The sequence below is a fragment of the Sus scrofa genome, chromosome 7, assembly GCF_054392235.1.
Source record: "Sus scrofa isolate SSC_HxYL_T2T_F1_AM1 chromosome 7, Sscrofa_HxYL_maternal_Yorkshire_Landrace_v2.0, whole genome shotgun sequence".
Classification (NCBI taxonomy): Eukaryota; Metazoa; Chordata; class Mammalia; order Artiodactyla; family Suidae; genus Sus; species Sus scrofa.
The window spans coordinates 42797728-42822134 of record NC_139389.1 but is presented as its reverse complement, the minus strand read 5'-3'; the positions used below and the strand labels follow the sequence as shown (position 1 = coordinate 42822134).

Below are 24407 nucleotides of genomic sequence, written 5' to 3'. Positions count from 1 at the left end.
GCTCATGTCACTCTAAAGAGCCATAACGATACTAGTGATTTTGTCAGCCAAATGTCGCCTCCACTTAGAGACTAAGCAATACACAGGATGTGCTAGAACCGTAACATTCTAAAATGAGCTGACACCAACATACTGAAAGTAAAAAGAGAGACAGAAAGAGAAATTGCCAAGAAAATCGTACCGCCATCTGCCTATACAATACTGTCACTTGTAATCACTTCATGTCTGTTTTGACCTCATGTAAGGTTTCACAGCGTGAGTCATCATTAGAGAGACTGGAATTACGGCAAAGTCAGACACAAACCCGGATCCATTCTCAGGGGAGAGTTCCAAGAGGGTCCCTGACGCGAGTTGTGAACCCTCCCTGAGCTGGGGGAAGGATGGGCTGGGCCAGACTCTAATCCAGGCTTTCCTGCCCTTTAGGGGAGCACTGCTGCCAGGACTAGGAGGAAAGGAAGCTGCAGGAGTGCTTGGGGGGTACGGGGGCGGGGGGGGGGAATAGACAGGTTGGGGATATACTGCTCCTAGGTAATTTTACTTTTAGAAATCTTTTCAGTGTGCAGAATTATGCATTACTTGTTCCCTTTTGAATAATTTTTTTTTTTTGGTTGCATCTGTGGCATATGGAAGTTCCCTGGCCAGGGATCAAATCCAAGCCACAGCTAGGACACACACCACAGCTGCAGCAACACCAGATCTTTAAATCATTGCACCATGCCAGAATCGAACCTGAACCTCAGCAGCGACTCAGGCTGCTGCAGAGACCCAAGCTGCTGCAGGGACAACAATGGATCCTTAATCTGCTACACCACAGTGGGAAGTCCTCCTTTCCAAGAACTCTTATGAAATTAACTACAACGTATTGCATGGCTGGGCAGAAAAATGTGAAATCACTTCATTTTCTTGTTGAAAAATTGCCACAAAAAATGCAATGAAGGGAGTTCCCATCATGGCTCAGTGGTTAACAAACCCAACTAGCATCCATGAGGACGCAGGGTCGATCCCTGGCCTCACTTTGTGGGTTAAGGATCCAGTGTTGCCGTGAGCTGTGGTGTAGGTCAAAGACATGGCTTGGATCTGGCGTTGCTGTGGCTGTGATATAGGCTGGCAGCTGTAGCTCTGACTGGACCCCTAGCCTGGGAACCTCCATATGCCTCAGGAGTGGCCCTAAAAAGATGAAAAGACCAAAAAAAAAAAGCAATAAAAGATAAAAGACTATATTTCAGATTTTCACCAGTCCATTTAATCGTCATTGAAAGATCAATGTTTGTAAGTTTTCAATTTTATATAGGAGAGATTTCCAATTTTTTTTGAAATTGTTATTTTCAGATGTAAAGTTATCCCACCTAGAATCTCTACCACTTAATGCATTATAAATACCTTTGGAGCAGCTGAAGTGCCTGCTGAGAAGACAAGATTTTTCCAAAAGTACTATTCATAAATGCCTGTATTTGTACCTAAAATACAATATTAATGTTTAAATGACTTTCTTGAATTAAGGAGATTAGTTTTGTTTAACAACAAAGAATCAGAATAGCCTTTAACACATTTCCCAACTAACCATCTAGAACTGTACTGTCCAGTATGGTGGCCAATGGCCGCATGCTTCTCCTGAGCACCGGAAGTGTCACTACTTGGAAGTGAGATGGGCTATAAACATAAAGGACACACTAGATTTCAAAGACTTAGTACAAAGAAAGAATATAAAATATCGCAATGGTCTTTATATTAATGACATGTTAAAATAATATTTTGAGGAGTTCCCGTCGTGGCGCAGTGGTTAACGAATCCGACTAGGAACCTTGAGGTTGCGGGTTCGATCCCTGCCCTTGCTCAGTGGGTTAGGGATCCGGCATTGCCGTGAGCTGTGGTGTAGGTCGCAAACGCGGCTCGGATCCCGCGTTGCTGTGGCTCTGGCGTAGGCCGGCAGCTACAGCTCCGATTAGACCCCTAGCCTGGGAACCTCCATATGCCGCAGAAGCAGCCCAAAGAAATAGCAAAAAGACAAAAAAAAAAAAAAAAAAAAAATTTGAATATGTTGGGTTGAATAAAATACATCATTAAATTTAATTTTACCTACTTCATTTTACTTTTTAAGTTACATACGTTGTTTGCATTTGACACTCATTATTTATTGGACATTGACTGAGAGAATTTATGAAAGGGGCGAAGGTCCCTTACCGAGCATATTTCTTTGGGAGACTTAGAATTTCTAAGCATGTCGCATGCTTAGAGCAATGAAATGACACTATAGACACCCAAGGTCAACAGGTATCATTTTCCTATACTGCTGTTCTCAGAAATCTCTCTGTCATGCTAAGGAGGAATAAGAAGCAGAAAATATTCTTCCGAGATCCCACCATCCCTAGCAGTGAACTCCAAACTCCTGGTGCCCAATTGAAGCCCTTTGCAAATTACTCATAGGCTTTATTGGTACTGTCTACAAATATATGCCATGCCCATTAATCAAACATTGGAAAAGGAAAAAGTTGAGACACTGATCCCTCTTTTTAAATACTAAAAAGCTAATGTGGCCTCTAACTTTACTGAAAACTAAATTTGTATCTAAGACCAAAGTAAAGGCTTCAAAACATATAATCTTTATTAGGAAATCAAAGGGAGTTCCCATCGTGGGTCAGCGGAAACGAATCTGACTAGTATCCATGAGCCCTGGCCTCACTCCATGGGTTGAGGATCCAGCACTGCTGTGAGCTGTGGTGTAGGTCATAGACATGGCTCAGATCTGGTGTTGCTGTGGCTGTGGCGTAGGCCAGTGGCTATAGTTCTGATTCGACCCCTAGCCTTGGAACTTCCACATGCCTCAGGTAAGGCCCTAAAAAGACAAAAGAAGAAGAAAGAAAGAAAGAGAGAGAGAGAGAGAGAGAGAGAGAGAGAGAGAGAGAGAGAGAGAGAGAAATCATAAAAACAGATTAAGTGATAAGTTTGGGGTTGGTTTTTTTTTTTTTTTTTGGTTTTGTTTTTTCTTTTTTGGCTGCACCTGTAGCATATATAAGTTCCCAGGCCAGGGACTGAATCTGAGCCACAGCTCTGACCTATGCCACAGCTGCGGCAATGTCAGGTCCTTAACCTACTGTGCCACAGAGGGAACTCCTAGTAATAACTTTTTTAAAAAACACAAATTCCCATTGCCATAAAGATAAAAATATAACTCCCAAGGCCAAACACTGGAAGTAATAACTAAAATATATCTTAATACAGAGAGCCTAACTTTCAAAAACTGAAAGGAAATCTGTGACAAACAGAAAAAGTGTTCTCGTTAGAATTTTAGGAACTTTTTGATTTATATTGCCTAGATTACATGTAAGGTGGTTTTTAAAGAGTCTTTTAAATAAGTACATAAGAAAAATATATCATTTTCCTCACCCTCTTGACAGGAATTTAAGACTTAGGAGATGGACAAAATATATTCTTGTCCCTCTCTGTGTCGCCAGGACACTCAACAACAAAGCGGAGACCCTTCCCTGGGGCTAAACATGGGTTGACAGTAGTTTTCAAAATAAGCCCAAAAGGTGAGAGAGAAATATGTTACAGTCTCACCCTTCAGCTATGACAAACAGGATGAAGGCCCCTTCAGAGCCGAGCCCTGAGTAGTCCAGAGAATGTGGCGGTGAAGTGCAGCCAAGGGAAAAGAGACCTATCGGCCTCACATGGTCTCAAAGCTGCCCACGCTTAAACAATAAGGCATACAGATTCTCTCTTAGACTGGAAAAGTGACATTGGCTCCTTGGCATGGCAAAAATCGAATACAATTCTAAGTGTAAATTAAAAATAAATCCTAGCTACAATCCCTTTGGGCTGCTGGTTAGTCGCTGATGTCTTTTATTGAATATGCTCATTTTTCACTAAAAAAAAAAGATGAAAAATATTTTGTAGACTAGGTAGAAAATTATTCATGCCAGCAAATTTGTTGATCAATTTGCAACAGTAATTTGTAATAAATAGCAAATATGTGAATTTTGTTACTATTGATTACATTTCAGCTTTAAGAAGGTAAAAGTAAGTATGTATAATTACTTACCTCCAAACCATTGATTTTTGTCATGAAATCTAAGAAATCTGTATCAAATTCTGTCCTTCTTGGATCCAGAATATCATACTGCTTTTTCTTAACCCCTTGATATATATTTTTGAATTTTATTGCCATAATGTCTATTCCCTCTATGGTAGAATTGCTCAAGGCTGAATATGTTTGCACAATAGTTATCATTTCTGTAATCTTAAAAAGAAAAAGTGTTTATTTTAAAAATTAGAAATTAGCACCTTTCCCTAGAATAAGTTATTAGCGCACCATTGATTTTTTTTTTTTTTTTGTCTTTTTGCCTTTTCTAGGGCCACACCCACGGCATATGGAGGTTCCCAGGCTAGGGGTCTAATCGAAGCTATAGCCACTGGCCTACGCCACAGCTACAGCAATGTGGGATCCGAGCCGCATCTGCAACCTACACCACAGCTTACAGCAATGGCGGATCCTTAACCCACTGAGCAAGGCCAGGGATCGAACCCACAACCTCATGGTTTTTAGTTGGATTCGTTAACCACTGAGCCATGACGAGAACTCCCGCACCATTGATTTGAAACAAACGAATAAACAAACAAATAAACAGGCCCCAGAATCATTTAACTAAAACCAACCAGAGGAGATAGAACAATAGACGAATCTCTGTCTCATCATCACTACTACTACTATGATTTAAGATGTTCTGTCATAAGCAGAGAGTTTACAACCTTTCTCAGAATCTGATCGCACTGTCTTTCAAGAGGTGGGGGGTGGAAGGTAAGTAAAAGTCCTTGCAGATGTCTAAACAGCTTCACCCTTTTCTTGAAAATCTTCTGAAAATCATTTCCTGGATCCCTGGATTCAAAAGCTTTACCACTCTCCTTGACCCGCCCTCACTAGAGTTCTGATTTGTAACACCAGCAGAAATCCACATTCAGGTAAAGGAAAGACCCCCACGACCCTGAAAGATGACCGCAATCACTTCCGGCCCATGAAGAACCCTAAGAAATCCTCACAATGAAATTTATTTCAGAAACCACTGGCTCCATCTCAATGTACCAACACCACCCACTTCACCAAAGGGGAAAAAAAAAACCTTCCACGTCCACAAGCTACTCAGTTCCTTCATCAGTGATTTGTCATTTTGATTCCTGCCCTGGAGAACAACGCTCAAAGCTTCCCACCCCTTCTCTTCTCTCCCACAAATGTTCAGGGTGAGAAGAAAAGAAAACTAAAGACAGAGCTCTTGGTCACCCCAATACTCACCAAGATTTACAAGGCAGGAAGAGGAAGAAGAATCAAAGGATATGATACACACCTAATTCTGGTTCTTTAGGGCAGACTAACACTCAATGAGCCATCAAGTCTCCATGTACCAAAAAAGGTGCTTTTCAAGTACCCTAAGTTCACACACTAGAACTTTCCTTAGAGATCTCCACATCTTGGAAAGTATTCATGAGGATGCGGGTTCGATCCCTGACCTCGCTCAGTGGGTTAAAAATCCAGCATTGCCATGAGCTGTGGTGTAGGTCGTAGATGAGACTCGGATCTGGCATTGCTGTGGCTATGATGTAGGCCAGCAGCTGCAGTTCTGATTCAGCCCCCAGCCTGGGAACTTCATATGCCACAAGTGCATACAGATTCCCTAAAAAGCGGGGGAAAAAACAAAAGATCTCCATATTTCCGCCCAACTCTGAGGTCTTAGCTCTCCAACCCCAAACTCAGTTCTGTCTGTCCTTTGACTGTAGCACTTGGTCACCCTGACATCTGAATCTCAGCTTTCCCTTCTGTCTCTCCTCTACACCTAGTTAAGCGCTCACAGGGGTGGCCCAACAGTGGTCCCTGTTGTGCCCCACTCATCAGGGGAAGCCCATACAGGCAGCTCAGTAACTGTCTACAGCATGATAAAAAAATTCTGACCACATTTCAGGGTAACTTTTATGCCCCATCTTTGAGAATATGGGTATCAATATCCACCAATTACACCTGGGAGAGATGGCAGTCAGCCAGAGGATTCTTATCACAGGGGAGCTGGAATAAACTGGTAACCAGGATGCACTTCAAGCAAGGCCTCTAGGGGGCACTGCATTAGCTCTGACTGCAGAGCCCTGTGCTGTAAAGTTGTATTATTAAGACTACAGGTTGACTATACTACCTAAGGCAATCTATAGAGTCAATGCAATCCCTATCAAATTACCAAGGACATTTTTCACAGAACTTGAACAAAATATTTTAAAGTTTGTTTGGAAGCACAAAAGACCCAGAATAGCCAAAGACATCCTGAAAAAGAAAAATGGAGCTGGAGGAATCAGGCTCCCGGACTTCAGACTATACTACAAAGCAACAGTCGTCAAAACTGCATGGTACTGGCACAAAGACAGAAATATAGCTCAGTGAAACAGGATAGAAAGCCCAGAATTAAACCCACGCACCTACAGCCAACTCATCTATGACAAAGGAGGCAAGAATATACAATGGAGAAAGGACAGCTTGTTCAATAAGTGGTGCTGGGAAAACTGGACAGCCACATGGAAAAGAATGAAATTAGAACACTCCCTAACACCATACACAAAAATAAACTCCAAATGGATTAAAGACCTAGATATAAGACCAGACACTATCAAACTCCTAGAGGAAAACATAGGCCAAACACTCTCTGACATAAATGACAGCAACATCTTCTCAGATCCACCTATCAGAGTATTGACAATAAAAAGTAAAATAAACAAATGGGATCTAATCAAACTTCAAAGTTTCTGCACAGCAAAGGAAACCCTAAAACACAAAAAGACAACCCACAGAATGGGAGAAAATCTTTGCAAGTGAATCGACTGACAAGGGATTAATCTCTAAAATTTATAAACAACTTCTGCAGCTCCATACCAAAAAAACAAACAAGCCTATCAAAAAATGGGCAGAAGATCTAAACAGACAATTCTCCAAAGAAGACATACAGATAGCCAAGAAACACATGAAAAGATGTTCAATGTCACTCATTATTAGAGAGATGCAAATCAAAACCACTCTGAGGTACCGCCTTACACCAGCCAGAATGGCCATCATCCAAAAGTCTACAAACAATAAGTGCTGGAGAGGCTGTGGAGAAAAAGGAACACTAGTATACTGTTGGTGGGATTGTAAATTAGTGCAACCACTGTGGAAAACAGTATGGAGATTCCTCAGAAAACTAAACATAGAACTACCATTTGATCCAGCAATCCCACTCCTGGGCATCGATCCAGAGAAAACCGTGACTCGCAAAGACACATGTACTCCGATGTTCATTGCAGCACTCTTTGCAATAGCCAAGACATGGAAACAACCTAAATGTCCATCAACAGAGGAGTGGATCCAGAAGATGTGGTACATATACACAATGGAATATTACTCAGCCATTAAAAAGAACAAAATACCAGCATTTTTTGCAACATGGATGGACCTAGAAACTATCATGCTAAGTGAAGTCAGCCATACAATGAGACACCAACATCCAATGCTTTCACTGACATGTGGAATCTGAAAAAAGGACAGACTGAACTTCTTTGCAGAACAGATCCTGACTCACAGATATTGAAAAACATATGGGGGTGGGGGGATGTGCCTGGGCTATGGGATGGAAATCCTGTGAAATCAGATTGTTATGATCATTATACAACTACAGATGTGATAAATTCATTTGAGTAATAAAAAAAATGGAAAAAAAAAAAAAGGCTTCTCCAAAGGTAGGGCATGGGGAGTAGCTAATGCAGCTGGCCATGACCACCCAACCCCTTGAGCATCAGGAATGCTCAGGCTGCTACTTTACAGGTGAAAGTTCATTATGTCCAGGATTTGACCAGCCACCAAAACAGGCCTCAAGGTCCAGCCCTGAAACTCTACCAAGCACTCAAGTTGGCAAGGGCCCTGGCTCCTGAAAAAATTAAGGGTAACCAGTACTCACCTTCAGGTTGACATTCTAGTGGCTTCAGAAACGTTACGCATCTCTGTGTAACAGATCCTGACCAATGGGGCTTATTTATTAATTTGATCCATGCCAAATCATTCTAATTGGACACTTGTCCCCCAGAAATCCCTATTGTTCACAAAACAGCCTCATACAACATTTTCCTGGATGAGGCACCAAAAGCACAAGCAACACAAAGAAAAACTTGATAAACTGGAATTCATCAAAATTAAAAACTATCATGCTTCAAAGAACACAGTCAAGAAATTGCAAAGATAACCCACAGAAAGAGAGAAAATATTTGCAAGTCATATCTGATAATGTGCTTACACCCAAAATACATAAAGAACCCTTGTAACTCAACAATAAAATACAAATAACTAAATTTATCTTTTTTTAATTTTATGGCTGCACCTGTGGCATATGGAAGTTCCTGGGCCAAGGACCGAAATCTGATTGAAATGCTGGATTCTTTAACCCACTGCACCAGGCCGAGGATCAAACCCATCCCTCCACAGCAACTGGAGCCACTGTGGTCAAGTTTTTAACCTAGTGAGCCTCAGCAGGAACTCCCACAAATAACTAAATGTAAAATGTGTGAAGAATTTGAATAGAAATTTCTCCAGGGAGTTCCTATCGTGGTGCAGTGGAAACGAATCCGACTAGGAACCATGAGGTTTCTGGTTCGATCCCTGGCCTTGCTCAGTGGGTTAAGGATCCGGCATTGCTGTGAGCTGTGGTGTAGGTTGCAGATGCGGCTCGGATCCCTCGTTGCTGTGACTCTGGCATAGGCCGGTGGCCACAGCTCCAATTGGACTCCTAGCCTGGGAACCTCCATATGCCGCGGGAGCGGCCCTAGAAAAGGCAAAAAGACAAAAAAAAAAAAAAGAAAGAAATTTCTCCAAAGAAAAAATATAAATGGACAATAAGCACTTGAAAAGATGCTCAACACCATCTGTCATCAGGGAAATGCAAATTAAAACCTCAGTGAGATACTACTTCATATCCACTTGGATAGCTAAATCCCAAGAGACAGATAATAAATATTATGGGGATGTAGAGAAATTGGAACCCTCATACACTGCTTAGGAGAATATAAAATGATGCAACTACTTTGAAAAACACTTTGGCATTTCCTCAAAAAAGGTACACAGGGGAGTTCCCGTCGTGGCGCAGTGGTTAACGAATCCGACTAGGAACCATGAGGTTGCCGGTTCGGTCCCTGCCCTTGCTCAGTGGGTTAATGATCCGGCGTTGCCGTGAGCTGTGGTGTAGGTTGCAGACGCGGCTCGGATCCCGCGTTGCTGTGGCTCTGGCGTAGGCCGGTGGCTACAGCTCCGATTAGACCCCTAGCCTGGGAACTTCCATATGCCGCGGGAGCGGCCCAAGAAATAGCAGCAACAACAACAACAAAAAAAGACAAAAGACAAAAAGACAAAAAAAAAAAAAAAAAAAAAAAAAAAGGTACACAGGGAGTTACTATATGGCCCAGCAATTCCTATGCATATACTCAAGAGAAATGACAACATATGTACACACAAAAACACATGCACAAATGTTCAAAGCAGCATTATTCATAACACCCAAAAGCAGAAAAACTCAAATGTCCATCAATAAATCAAATATGGCATATCCATATGATGGAATATTATTCAGTAATGGAAAGGAATGCTACAACACAGAGGAACCTTGAAAATATTATGCTAAGTGAAAGAAGCCAGTCACAAAAGACCATATGATTCCATTTACACAAAATGTCCAGAATAGGCAACTCTATAGAAACAGAAATTAGATTGGCAGTTGCTTAGGGCTGGGTAGAGGGGAGAATGGGGTATCATTGCTAATGGCCACAGGGTTTCTTTTAGTCAGAATGAAAATGTTCTAAAATTAGACAGTGGTAATGGTTGCATAATCCTGTGAGTATATTAGAAAATATTAACTTGCACCCTTTAAATGACTAAATTATACAGTACATGAATAAAGAAACATACAGAAAATAGCCCCATAGAAGGACCCATCTCAGTAACTTAGGTCTGTTTATTACCCATACTTTACTATCCTGGCATGTCTAGGAAATGCCCCTCAACTTCTGTAATACCCCCACCAATTTCCAACGAGTGATGAAAGGTCCCTGACTATTCCCAGGACCTAAGCCGCAGGCAGAAAGATGGGGCATCAGAGAGGGTGGTACCAGGTGATAGTTTTGTAGACTTTCCAAAGGCTGACTCCAAGAGGCCTCAGGTACGGCTGCCCTCCCCTGAAAAACATCACTCCTCTCAAGCCAGTCCTAATCAATAACTGAATCAGAGGTGCAGAAGTTTTGAACCCATGTCCAGCCAGCAAAGACACTGCCCACACATCTATGTTTAGACCACATATGCTGGCCTAGAGAGAGAAGGTGCCCAGATAGGACACAACAATTGGGCTCCGGTGGGCACTGCAGATATGTCATCACTCATCTTTTCTCAGCCTGACACAATGGTTAAGAACAGAGACTTTAACTCGGGCTCCTTAGGTGCTCTTGAGAATTGAGGTCTCAAGAGGAAAGAAGGTTGGCAATAGCTTTTGTGTGACTGCCAGGAGGCAGTAAGTAGGAATGCAAAGCACGTTGTAATAAAATGCAGTAATCTGTGAGTAATAGTGAATGAAACAGATCAACAGGGAAGCAAGAGATCTGGAACAATAAATCTCAACGAGCCTACATAAAGTATAAGATAACTGGAGAGGTTTGGTTTGTGGTGGGAACTGCAGCTGCACATGCTTACCTTCTCCAGCCTTTTGCAGAAAGCTTCAAATTTTCCAAATATATACATTTCTGAAACCTCAAAAGATTTTTCCCCTGAGGATTCTAAAATCTGTTTCCTTGTTTTGTGAAAAGACGCCTGATATTCCTTGAATAGAAATATGCAGTCCTATGAGAGAAGTAAAGGGGGGTTGTATGTAATGAGACATCTGTTCATGAGTGAAAATTCAAAAATTTTATCCTCACACAACACTGATCACATCAGACCCTCAAAAGGGGTTGCTCCTGTTAACATTAAAAATTCAAGTTCTCCGCCTACATATTAAAAAGCCTGTGAAAAATCAATATAGATTTTTCTATTTTACAACCTATTTTCACCTTCTTTATTCTCATTATGTCCCCTCAACTTTTTTCCTTATCAAAGAATAATACACACATTTATTTGCTGTCGCATTTTTATGGCTAATTAGAACTCCCAGGAGGCCAAAAATTATGTACCAATTCTATTATCAATCTACTGAATTGGCATCTTTTAATCAGCATTATTATTTACATACAGGTATAAAAACATTAAGACTGTGCAATACTGATTTATCATCCAGCCATCATTTCTCCATGTAGGGATCATAAAATATTTGATGGGGGAGTTCCCGTTGTGGCGCGGCGGAAACGAATCCAACTAGGTTGGAGGTTGAAGGTTTGAGCCCTGGCCTCACTCAGCGTTAGGTTAAGGATCTGGCGTTGCCTTGAGCTGTGGTGTAGGTTGCAGATGCAGCTCAGATCTGGCATTGCTGTGGCTCTGGTGCAGGCCAGCGGCTACAACTCCAATTAGACCCCCTAACCTGGGAATTTCTATATGCTGCGGGTGCAGCCCTAAAAGGGCAAAAGACCAAAAAAATTAAAAATTTTTAAAAATAAAATATTTGATGGGTGCATTGCTGAGATCCTAATATTTGACAAAGCTATACCACTGGTCAGCTCAACCAAGCTAAAAAAAAAGAGGACATTGTCATTAGGCCCCAGTAGGAATTCACTGCCAGGTCAAGCAAACCAAATCATCTTTAAAAAATAGGGAGTTCCTGTCGTGGCTCAGCAGAAATGAATCTGACTAGCATCCACGAGGACACAGGTTCAACCCCTAGCCTTACTCAGTGGATCAAGGATTCGGTGTTGCCATGAGCTCTACTGTAGGTCACAGATGCAGCTCAGACCCTGTCTTGCTGTGGCATAGGCCAGCGGCTACAGCTCCGATTTTACCCCAGCCTGGGAACCTCCACATGCCGCAGGTGTGACCCTAAAAAGACAAATAATTTATAATGATAACAATAATGTTAGGGAGTTCCTATTGTGGCTCAGCAGGTTAAGAACCCAACTAGCATCCATAAGGATGCTGGTTTGATCTCTGGCCTCACTCAGTGGGTTAAGGGTTTGATGAGGCTTGGATCTGGCATTCCTGTGGCTGTGGCATAGGCCAGCAGCTCCAGCTTTGATCTGACCCTAGCCCAGGAACTTGCACATGCCACAGGTGTGGCCCTAAAAAAAGGGGAAAAAATTCAGGTTTATATGGCTAGTCTCAGACTCACTTCTATCTATGATACATCTTTCCCTCCCCCGCAACCCATCTCAATCTCAAAAACAAAATCATTACTCTCTTCGAGGTCACTGATTATTTTTCACTTCTTTAATGAAAGTTTATCAGTGCTTATCATATATAAGGAACTCCTGAGATGCTCGGAATACAGCTAAGATCCCTACCCTCCTGGAATATGACATCTAACAGAAATTAATTTTTTTTTTGGCTGCACCCACGTCATGTGGAAGTTCCCAGGTCAGGGATCGAACCCACGCACAGAAGTAACTCAGGCTGCTGCAGTGACAATGCTGGATCCTTAACTGACTGTGCCACAAGGGAACTCCTAACAGGAATTACTTTATATTACTTCTTCTTCACCAACCAATTCCTTCATGCTGAACAGATATAGTTCTGAATGACAGTCCTTCTCACTGCTTCCTCCAATTCATCTGAAAATTATTCTCCCAAATTTTACAATAAAAGTTTCCTGAAAAACTTTGAGATGTAAAAGAAATTGGGTAAAACTAGAATTCGGAAAAACAAACTTTCATTCTAATTCAGTAAGTAAATAGCTAGTGACTTGAAGGATGTTAAAAGACTCATGAGAATAAATTGCTAAGTTCTATGTCAAGAGTTCTGGTTCCTGCCAATTGGTCAATTCAGGGAGGAATGATTTCTGACTCCCATCTTCAAAATTAACCCTGGAGAAACTATAGAAGGAAACATGGAATCCCATAAAATAATAATAATAATAACAACAACAACAACCACAGAAGTGATAAACTCCTGGGAGGATGGGTTGTTTTGAATCTGAGGATAGAGTGAGCAAGAATAATTTAAAAAATCAAAGATAGAGACAGTAATTTGTTAATGAATAAGTAGACATATTACATAATAAGACAGATATTAGTAGGAGAATGTTATTAACACTATGTCAACAAATACCAACTTTAGACAAATTGAAGAAATTCCTCAAAAATATACACTTACAAAACTGACTCAAGAATAGAAATAATAGTCAAATAACTAAGTTTTTTAATGAAGCAATTTGTATTTGTAAAATATATATGAGATTAATATCTAGATTATATAAAGAACTCCTACAACTCAACAAAAACAGAACAACCCAGGATTTGAATAGACTTTTCTCCAAAGAAGCTATGCAAATGGCCAATAAGCATATGAAAAGATGCTCAATGCAGAGATTTCACTGTGGCTCAGTGGTAAGGAACCCGACTAGCTCTATGAGGACAGGGGTTCAATCCTTGGGCTCGCTCAGTGGGTTAAGGATCCGGAGTTGACGTGAGCTGTAGTGTAAGTTGCAGATGCAGCTTGGATCTAGTGTTGCTATGGCTGTGGTGTAGGCCAGCAGCTGCAGCTCCAATTCGACCCCTGCCCTGGGAACTTCCATATGCTGCAGGTGCAGCCCTAAAAAAAAAAAAAGAGAGAGAGAGAGAAGTTGCTAAATCATCACTAGCCATTAGGGAAATGCAAATCAAAAAGAATGTGTATTTATGTACGCCTGGGTCATTATGCTATACAGCAGAAATTGACACAACACTATGAATCAACTATACCCTAATAAAAATAAACCGATAAATAAGCCACTATGAGATACCACTTCGCATGCATCATGATGGTTATTATCACACACACACACACAAAGAGAGAGAGAGAGAAAAGAGCAAGTATTGGCACAGATGTGGAGAAGTTGAAACTCTCGTGCATTGCTGGTGAGAATGTGGAATGGAACAGCCCCATGGAAAAGCTTGGTAGTTCTGCAAAAAGTTAAACATAGAATTAGCATATGAGCCAGCAATTCCATGTATATATTCTAAGTATATGACCAAAATAATTGAAAGTAGGAACTCAAAGAGATCATTACACAGCAAGGTTCACAGCAGCATTATTCACAGTAGTCAGAAGATGGTAACAATCTAAATACCTATCAAAAGATGAGTGGATAAACAAAATGTGATATATTTCTGCAATGGAATATTACTCAGCTATTGAAAGGAATGAAATTCTGATACATGCTACAGTATGGATTGACCTTGAAAACCTTATGCTAAGAAATCAGCCCAATACAAAAGACAAATACTGTATGATTCCACTTATATGAAGCACCTAGGGAGTTCCCGTCGTGGTGCATGGGAAACGAATCCGACTAGGAACCATGAAGTACTTAGAAAAGACAAATCCACGGAGACAGAAAGCAGAACAGAGATTATCAGGGGCTGGGGAGGGGGTAATGAGGACTTATTGTTTAATGGGTACAGAGTTTCAGTATGGGAAGATAAAAACATTCTAGAAATGGATAGTGGTGATTGTTGCACAATATTGTGATTGTAGTTAATACCACTGAACTGTACATTTCAAAATGGTTAAAATGATAAATTTTATGCTACGAATATTTTACCACAATTAAAAAATGTAATTATAAGAAAAGGAAACAATAATTTTAAAATCTTCCTACAAAAAACTGTCAAGCTCAAGTGACTTAGATGAGTTCTATCAGACTTTTTTGGGTATGGTACTGTCAGTCTTATTTTCTTTAACACACACAACAGATTATCCTTATGTCATTTTGTGACTCTACTTGCATTTTCTTGAGCATCTTTTTTTGCTTTTACCATCTCAACAAGTTCTGTATGTCATTTCAGGTGGTCTTTTTTTGTCCTCCTACATACAGCTTCTGCTATTTTCCCCCCATCTTTCAGGTGTATTTACTGGATTGTATTTACATTGTCAAAGTCTGTTCCAAAAGCTTCTGTTGTTTTGTTGTCCAAGAAGTGAAATCTGCGTATGGACTTTCAAATTGTTCCAAAGGTGTTTTACTGTCAGTTTGAGGCTCTACTCTACACAGTATACCATCTTTTTGTGAGAGTCAAGTTTTTGGAGACTCTTTTCTGCCACTGAATTCTTTGGCAATTCTCCTGATGTCCGAAGAAGAATGTGTGTTCGTGTTAATTGGCAATAACTTCCCATCTTGAATTTGTTCCAGCAAGGAGGATACTCATAGCTTTAGTCAGTAATGGCATATCAATTCTGCCATTTCCACCTTCAACAGGTGATGTCTCTGCATTCTTAGATACTTGGCTACTTGGCACATACAAACCTCAACTTCCTCGTTCTCTTTCCTGATTTGATTAATCTCTCCTACTGTTTTGCCAGAACAGCCATTACTATTTCTTTTGCAGGTGATGTGTTTCCTTTAAGTAGAGTAAGCTTGCAAGTTAGAGACTATGACAAAGTTTTTCCATGTCATCCATCATTTTAATCAGCTCCATATCACAGAAAAGTGATTCCCAGTCTTCCATGGATTTTAAACTTTTTGCTGACTTTCCCTTTTCTTGTGGAGATATAACTGACATATAACATTGTATTAGTTTCAGGTATATAAGATAATGATTTGATATTGCTTTTCCCTCTTAATAGCTTTTTTTTCCCCTGCATAACTTTTTTCTTCTTTGACATAAATGCGTTTTGTCTAACTTCTTCTTTCTCTTTAGTTATACAAGTAACTCTTAATTCATCTCATCTCTGTTTTTCTTTAGCTTCTTCAACTTTCCTTCCACTTTGCTTTTTTCTCTGCTTCTTTCTTGGCTCTTTTTCTTTAAATTTTTTAAAAATTCTTAATACCAGTTATATTCATTATCAACTATCATTTCTTTTTTTTCCTTTTGTGTCCTTGTTGCTCTATTCTTCTTTTCAGTCTATCTTCTCTCATTATGCCATTTTGCTTTTTTTCTTGTTTAAATAAGAAAATTCACTCCAAGAATAAAAAAGTATGCCAGCAGAAATGAAATGCCTCTACATAGTCAAATGATGAATTTGTATCACCAAGTTTAGGAACTTTTTCTTTTTTACCACCTGGAATGCACTTTAAACACTTGGGAAAATACTTAGAAGAAACTGTCCTTTGCTTAACTTTTATTTTATTTTATTTTATTTTATTTTATGTTTTGTCTTTTTAGGGCTATACCCACAGCATATGGAGGTTCCCAGGCTAGGGGCTGAATTGGAGCTACAGCTGCTGACCTATGCCACAGTCACAGCAATGCAGGAATGAAAAAAGTAAAAAAAAAAAAAAAAAAAATTGGGCCTGATGGTAAAAGCTTTATGAAGATAAAAATACTTATACAAACCTGAATTTTCGTTAGTACAATTGGTGTTTCCTGATCCCAGACATGGTTAGTTCCTCCATCAGTAATATATGCTTTACATGCTGTGACCATTTGATTTGTTACCTAAAATAAACACAAGTCCAAAATAACTATAGACAAAGAAAGAAAATGAAATTTAAGTTTTTCAACCACAAGCATAAAAATATGATAAATAGCAAATTTATGAAAAGAATAACTACAGAATATAGAAAAACAAAGAAATATACATTCCTGTCAAGACAAGAAAATCCAAGTCACATTTACGTAAGTCAATAGCAACGGGGCCAAAAATTTCAAAGTCAACTATATTTTCCCCTTGTCTATTTTTCCTCTATTAGGTCTTGACCCAGTCCAAGAGTGATCCTTCACCATCCTTCAACAGGCAAACTAAATAGGTTAACCATCTCTCAGATCCCCCAAAATAGAAAAAAAAAAAAAAAAAAGCAGGCTAGCCATTTAAGTAGTCAGGAGGTTACATTAAGGTGGCAGGCTGACACAAAGAAATTTTGGAGAGCTTGGGAGTTCCCATCTTGGCTCAGAGGAAACAAATTTGACTAGTATCCATAATGATGAAGGTTCAATCCCTGGCCTTGCCCAGTAGGTGGGGTATCCAGCATTGCTGTGAGCTGTGGTGCAATTCGCATATGCAGCTCTGATCTTGCATTGCTGTGGCTGTGGTGTAGGCCAGCAGCTATAGCTCCAATTCGACCCCTAGCTTGGGAACTTCCATATGCTGCAGGTGCAGCCCTAAAAAGACCAAAAAAAATTGGAGAACTCTTAAAATTGGGGAAGCAAACAGGGGTGGGAGTGGTACAGGGAAGGACTAGAGAAAAGCCAGAACCCAGTTCTGGAGACAGTTACTTGAAGGTGGAACTGCTATGGAAATTTTTCAAGACAGAGACAATGTGAGGTGCCACTCAGTTGTAACCCAGGATCCTGAATTTGGAGCAACCTGTACAGCAGGCAGCAGTGACGTATGCTGAAAGGACAAAGCTATGAGGCAGACCACAGTCTTGGAGAGGTGTAGCCCAGGTAGCTACTGCCCCCCCAGGAGGACATATCAGACATACCCCTCTCAACCGTACATCATGCCCCTTACTCACAAGAGACAGACTACAGTAAACAGAACAGGGAGGCAAATCAGTCTCAGATACAAAAAGGGGCAATAAAGAATCACTAAGCAACTGAAGAAAACAAACATGGTGTCAGGCATTAAATCCAACAAGAGAAAAATACAGAAAAGGTATACCTAAATTTTCTGGGTTTTTTTTTTTTTCTTTTTTTTTTTTTAGGGCTGCATCTGTGGCATATGGAAGTTCCCAGCCTAGGGGTCAAATTGGAGCTGCAGCTGCCAGCCTACACCACAGCCACAGCAACGCTGGATCCTTAACTCACTGAGCGAGGTCAGGGATCGAACCTGTATCCTCATGGATACTAACTGGGTTCATAACCCACTGGACCACAATGAGAACGCCTTAAAATTCTTTTAAAACATCTTGTATTGACTAAACTAGTTTAGGAGAAAGACATTAGAGGATTTTCACATCATAGAAAGAAATCAGCTAAAGAATTGAAAATTGAAATTTTTATTGATGAACCGACCAGCAAGTGGGACATAAATGAAAAAAGAATGAGTGAGCTGAAAGGTCAAAGGACAATGATGAACCAAAAAAAAACAATAGTTAAGGAACATGGAAGTTAGATTTAAAGAGAGAGAATAAATTGAATAGATGGATAACATATAATGGCAGAGGTAAAGAGGAAATTTTCCCAGGAATGAAGAGAAAGGAAGGCTGGAATGAAACAATGGAGCAAGTATAGAACAAGACAAATGTAAACAACAACAACAACAGCAACAAAAAACACAAAACAAAAACATCACTTTGAAATTTTAGAAATTCAAGAATAAAGAAAAAAATCCTAAAAGCTTCCTGGGAGAATAAAATAGGTTTCCTACAAAGGAAAAACAATCAGATTAGCATCATATTTCTTATCAACAATTGTGGACAACAGACAACAGTATTTTCAGAGTTTCAGGAAAAAAATTACATTGAATTTAACAATCCCAGGGAGTTCCCTAGTGGCTCAGCAGGTTAAGGAGGTGGCATTGTCACTGCTGTAGCTCAGATCATGGGTTCAATCCCTGACCCGGGAACTCCTGAATCCTGTAGGTGAAGCCAAAGATATAAATAAAACCAACTCTTAAAAAAAAAAAATCCCAGGAGTTCCTGCTGTGGCACAACAGCATCAGTGGCATCTCCATGGCTCCAGGACGCAGATTCAATCCCCAGCCTGGCACAGTGAGTTAAAGGATCTGGTGTTGTCACAGCTGTGACAAGAGTCACATCTGCAGCTCAGATCTGATGCCTGGCCCAGGAATTCCATATGCCACGGGGCGGCCAAAAAAGAAAAAAAAAAAAAAAAAAAAAAAAAGGCGCAAATGAATCTAACTACAAAACAAACAGATTCACAGACGTAGAGAAAACACTCATGGTTGCCAAGGGGGTAGGGGGAGGGTGTGGGATGGACTGGGGGTTTGGAGTTGGTAGGTGCGAACTATTATATTTAGAATGGATGAGTGATGAGGTCCTGCTGTATAGCACAGGGAACTATATCCAATCTCCTGGGATAGATCATGATGGAAGATAATATAAAAAAATGTATATATATATGTATGACTAAGTCACTTTGCTGTACAGCAGAAATTGGCACAACACTGTAAATCAACTATACTTTACTTTTAAAAAATCAAAAATTAATAAATAAATAAAATTTAAGGAGCTCCCATCGTGGCTCAGCAGAAACAAATCTGACTAGTATCCATGAGGACACAGGTTCGATCCCTGGCCTCACTCAGTGGGTTGGAGATCCACCATTGCCGTGAGCTGTGGTGTAAGTCGCAGACATGGCTCGGATGCCATATTGCTGTGGCTGTGGTGTAGGCCAGCGGCTATAGCTCCAATTCGACCCCTAGCCTGGGAACCTCCATATGCCTCCAAAGCCAAAAAAATTAAAAAATAAAATAAAATTTTAAATTTAATATTTGGAAGGTCCCGTTGTGGCTTGGTGGTTACAAATTCAACTGGTATCCATCCCTGGCCCCACTCACTGGGTTAAGGATCCAGTGTTGCTGTGAGCTATGGTGTAGGTTGCAGACACAGCTCAGGAGTCTGGCATTGCTGTGGTTGTGGTATAGGCTAGCATTACAGCTCCGATTCGACCCCTAGCCTGGGAACTTCCATGTGCCACAGCTGTGGCCCTAAAAAAAATTTTTTTAAAATCAACTGATATTTGAGAGATAGGACAAAGTGAGGTGATTTTCAGACATGTAGGAATTCAGAGGGGTTACCACAGAGACCTGCTCTGAAAAAAGTGCTTGAGAATTTTATTCAGCAAAAGAAATAGTAAGTCCAAGACAGAGGAAGATGTGGAAGTCACAGAACAGAGGTGATCAAAGAAACTAGTAATATTTTGATATTAGTCTGAACACTTGCGTGGGTTTTTTTAGTTTTATTGGAGTATAGTTGACTTACAATGTTGTGTTAGTTTCTGGTGTACAGTAAAGTGAATCAGTTATATATACATATATCTCCATTCTTTTTTCCCATATAGGTTATTACAAGCTATTGAGGTTTTTCAGTGCTATACAGTAGGTTCTTACTAATTATCTCTTTTATACAGTCATGTGTATATGAACACTCATTGATTTGTAATGTTGAAAAAATAGTAACAAGAATACGGAACTAGAAATCTCAACATGGGACATGCAGCAAGGAGGGAGACAAGTGACAGGGAAGAATCCTGAGGTTCTTGCCTTGTGCAGGACATAGATATGATTAAATCTATCCTTTGATTAAAAAGATGAGTTGGGGCATTCCTGTTGTGAGTCAGTGGGTTAAGAATGGGACATAGTATCCATGAGGGTATGAGTTTGATCCCCGGCCTCGCCCAGTGGGTTAAGGACCCAGCGTTGCCCTGAGCTGTGGTGTAGGCTGCAAATGCGGCTCAGATCCCAAGTTGCTGTGGCTGTGGTGTAGGCAGCTCCAGCCCTGATTCAGCCCCTAGCTGGGGAACTTCCATGTGCTGCAGGTGTGGCCATAAAAAGAGAAAAAAAAATTGGAATATGACTGCTATGTTTTGCTTCAATCATTTACAAATTTTCTATTCAATAGTGTTTCTTGGATGATTTTTCCAATTATTTAAAATAATCATGTGGCGCTACACAGGAAGATTTTACCTAAACCTTTACAGAAATTTTTACATAAAAATTTACATAAATCTACAGCACGGATGGAAGGAGCTAAAGAAGCATTATTCACAGTGGACACAGTTCCTAGCTCTCAACCAAAACTACTTGGAATGAATAAATTAGAAAACCACCAGCTATATTTAAAGAAAAAACCTGGGGGCTTACCTCTGACAAGCAGAAAGGTCACCCTTCAATTAAGTACAACTGACTCTTTTCTTGTCCATTATATATGACAATCCAGAGTGCTAAGAGGCACCCAAACTTCCCATTTCCTTTCCCTTGCTTGGACGGAAAGCACTGCTAACTTTTTCACAGGGTCACATGTGTGATTTCTTCCCTTGGAAACTTACCTTGATAAACAATGAGGTCATTCTCTCGGAAGTATTATAATACCTTGACACGCTGTGAATCATTCTGATGGCATTTATCAAATTTTGTATTCCATGTGCCATGGAGACCTAAAATTGAAATAGATAAAGTGAATTCTCTCTTATGTTTATATTTTTAATAACTAGTATCGGAGTTCCCATTATGGCTCAGTGGTTAACGAACCCGACTAGCATCCATGAGGATGTGGGTTGGATCCCTGGCCTCGCTCAGTGGGTTAAGGACCCAGCGTTGTCATGAACTGCGGTGTAGGTTGCAGACACAGCGCAGATCCCACGTTGCTGTGGCTGTGGTGTAGGCTTGAGAACCTCCATATGCCGCAGGTGTGGCCCTAAAAAGACAAAAGTATCCTATAATATACAAAACTCTAAACATATAGAAAATAGTACAACGTTTTAATCTTTTTTTTTTTTTTTTTTTTTTTTGGCTATGCCCTTGGCATGTGGAAGTTCCTGGGCCAGGATCAAACCCACGCCTCAGCAGCAACCCAGGCACCGCAGTGACAGTGCTAGATCCTTAACCTACTTTGCCACAGAATTCCTTTTTTATTTTACTTTATTTGTTTTTTGGCCTAACATTTTAATCTTAAAGTCGAATTTTACTAAACGCAATGTGGTATCCTCCGCTGGATCTTGGAACAGAGAACATCATTTTGACAAATGTAACAAGGTAATGCAAGATGTTAACAAGAGAAACTAGATGAAGAGAATTCTGTACTATCATTGCAACTTCTCTGTACGACGTAAACTTAAAAGTTTATTTAGGAGTTCCCATCATGGCGTAGTGGTTAATGAATCCGACTAGGAACCATGAGGTTGCGGGTTCGATCCCTGGCCTTGCTCAGCGGGTTAAGGATCCGGTGTTGTCGTGAGCTGTACTGTGGGTCACAGAGGCAGCTCGGATTCCGCGTTGCTGTGGCTCTGGTGTAGGCCGGCGGCTACAGCTCCGATTCGACCCCTAGCCTGGGAACCTCCATATGCCGCAGGAGCAGCCCAAGGCAAAAAGACAAAAAAAAAAAAAAAAAAAAAAAGTTTATTTAAAGACAAATTGGGAGGTGAAAGTGATTTTAAGGATTAAGAGTTCATGTTGCTCTCTTTACAGATGAACCATTGATATCTTGAAGGGGTAAAGTGACTAATGTATGGTCAAAACCTAGTTAGAAACAGAGATCAGTCTAGAGCTCATTTCCACTTATTCAACTCAATTCAGCATTCAGCAAACCTACTAAGTGCCACTAGGTTCTGAGAATATTGGGAGAAATCCAGATATAAGGAAACTATCCCAGAGGAGTTCAAGGCAGAGCAGAAAGGATGCATACAAACAAGAGAAACAAGTAGAACAGTGAGCGTAGAGCAAAGTGGAGCAAGTACAAGCAAGAGATCAAACAGTCACTAACGTGCACTGAAGGCTTACTACGTGCCAGGGACTAGGCGAAGAGCTTCACACATTATCTTAATTTATGCTAACAATGACCATTTAAGGTAGGTTTGATCTCATCAGATCTAAAACATCACTGATTGTAAGACTGCACCATTGCTGCACGTGCTACTGAGAAAGGGGGAAAAATGCCCAATATGGGGAGTCTAAGTCCCACATACAACTAAGCCACCCATGGGCTACACCCCCTCTGTAAAAGGTAAGCATGACATTAACAAGCCATGGAAAAAAAGATAGGAACTTAGCGTACATGTCCCAATCCTGCTCCCTGGGAAAGGAGGGAAAATCAACCTTTTTCAGAATTTGTACCACAAGCTGGTGCTCACTCACTGCAGTCTGAATTCATACCAACGGCAGGGAAAACAAAACAAAAACAAAACACTACCCCCAAGCAAAGAACTAATCATTTCAGATGGTAGCAAGTCACATTCACAATGATTCATACGTGACTGACTGTAAGATGTGCTCTGAGTACAGAGATGTTAAAATGTGAGAGAAAAAAAAATGAGTCTTAGAACCTATAAAGTCTCATGACAATTCCCATTTTGCAAATGAGAAAATAAAGCTATAGAGAGGACCTTGTACAGCCAAGGTCCCACAGCTGTAACATAACCACAGCTCTGGGCCTGAGAGTTTGAGACCCTGCTTTTAACCTGGACTCAAGTCACAGTGGAAGAACAATGGGAGGGCAATGGCATTTCACCCTAAAAAAGCTTGCCTTTTAATTGCTAGGGCAATATAAAATATATAAAGTTTTTTTAGTGGTGGTGGGATACATAAAACCAGGAAGAACAACTATTGATTAGTGTACTGCGTGTCCTCTGTATGAGGCGTAATCATGACATAATTAAATCAACAGTATGTGGTTTATGGAAATTAGTATCATTGCTTTGTAGTTAACTTAATATACAGATATTATATGTGATATCTGTAAATTAAAAGGTTCTAATAAAGAGTTCCCATTGTGGCTGAGCCGGTCAAGAACCCGCATAGTGTCCATAAGGGTGTGGGTTTGACCCCTGGCCTCATTCAATGGGATAAGGATCTGGCATTACCCCAAGCTGCAGTGTAGGTTGCAGATGCGGCTCAGAGCTGGCATTGCTGTGGCTGTGGCTGTGGCATAGGCTGGCAGCTGCAGCTCCAATTCAACCCCTGGCCCAGAAACTTCCATATGCCACAGTGTAAAAAGAAAAAAATACATTAAAAAAAAAGGTTCTAATAAAAATATGCCTAGAAAGAGTCCCCTCCACTTTCAATGAGGCAACTCTACAAAGAATGAAGAAAGATTGAGGACACCAGGAAAATGCCCTTCATCTGAATTTCAAACATCATTATTTATAAATGTAGCTCCTTGAGTGCACAGTGCTCAACCATCTATTCATAGTGTTCAGACATCTTGTACATAAACTATCTAACAGTAGAAATGCCTATAGCACAATATCAGGATGATAAAACGAAACATGAAACATAAAATTCATATGATTTTATCAATAAGAAATGGAAGCATGAGCCTTCTACACTTTTCCTGCTCAAATGACAAACTAAACAGCAACTGTTGGTGGCTTTTAATGAGAATTAAAAAAATGAGAAAAAGCATTTTTTGAAATTACAGAAATAGTGCGTTTATGAGAGGGAAGCATTACATGACTCGATACTATCAGTACTTCTCTAATTTCAGAAGATAATCTTTGAAATATTCCTTTATAAAACAATGTAAAAAGCTCAACAACAAAATGATACTACTACTAAGAGTAAGGTACATACATGGCTAGAGCAATTGAACAAAGTTTTTTAAATTACTGGGATGGAAAGAAGACCAAAACTAAAAGATCTGAAAATTATATGAATTTTAAAAAGTCTTTTGAATCAAGAAGTTGAAATTAGTATACCA

At 40.2% G+C, this 24407-nt stretch overlaps 1 protein-coding gene and 1 pseudogene across 1 annotated transcript in view; both read right to left on the bottom strand.

The window, feature by feature from the left end:
- The window catches only part of DNAH8 (dynein axonemal heavy chain 8), a 297717-nt gene that overhangs the window by 239898 nt on the left and 33412 nt on the right, over positions 1–24407 (bottom strand). Inside the window, exons 10-14 of the mRNA XM_084967979.1 lie at positions 21043–21150; positions 16426–16527; positions 10727–10873; positions 4040–4237; positions 1381–1457 (exon numbers count right to left, since the gene is read on the bottom strand). Coding sequence (XP_084824105.1) covers positions 1381–1457; positions 4040–4237; positions 10727–10873; positions 16426–16527; positions 21043–21150 — 632 coding nt within the window. The remainder of the gene's footprint in view (positions 1–1380; positions 1458–4039; positions 4238–10726; positions 10874–16425; positions 16528–21042; positions 21151–24407) is intronic.
- Positions 15514–16212, bottom strand: LOC146401536 (dnaJ homolog subfamily C member 2 pseudogene; annotated as a pseudogene).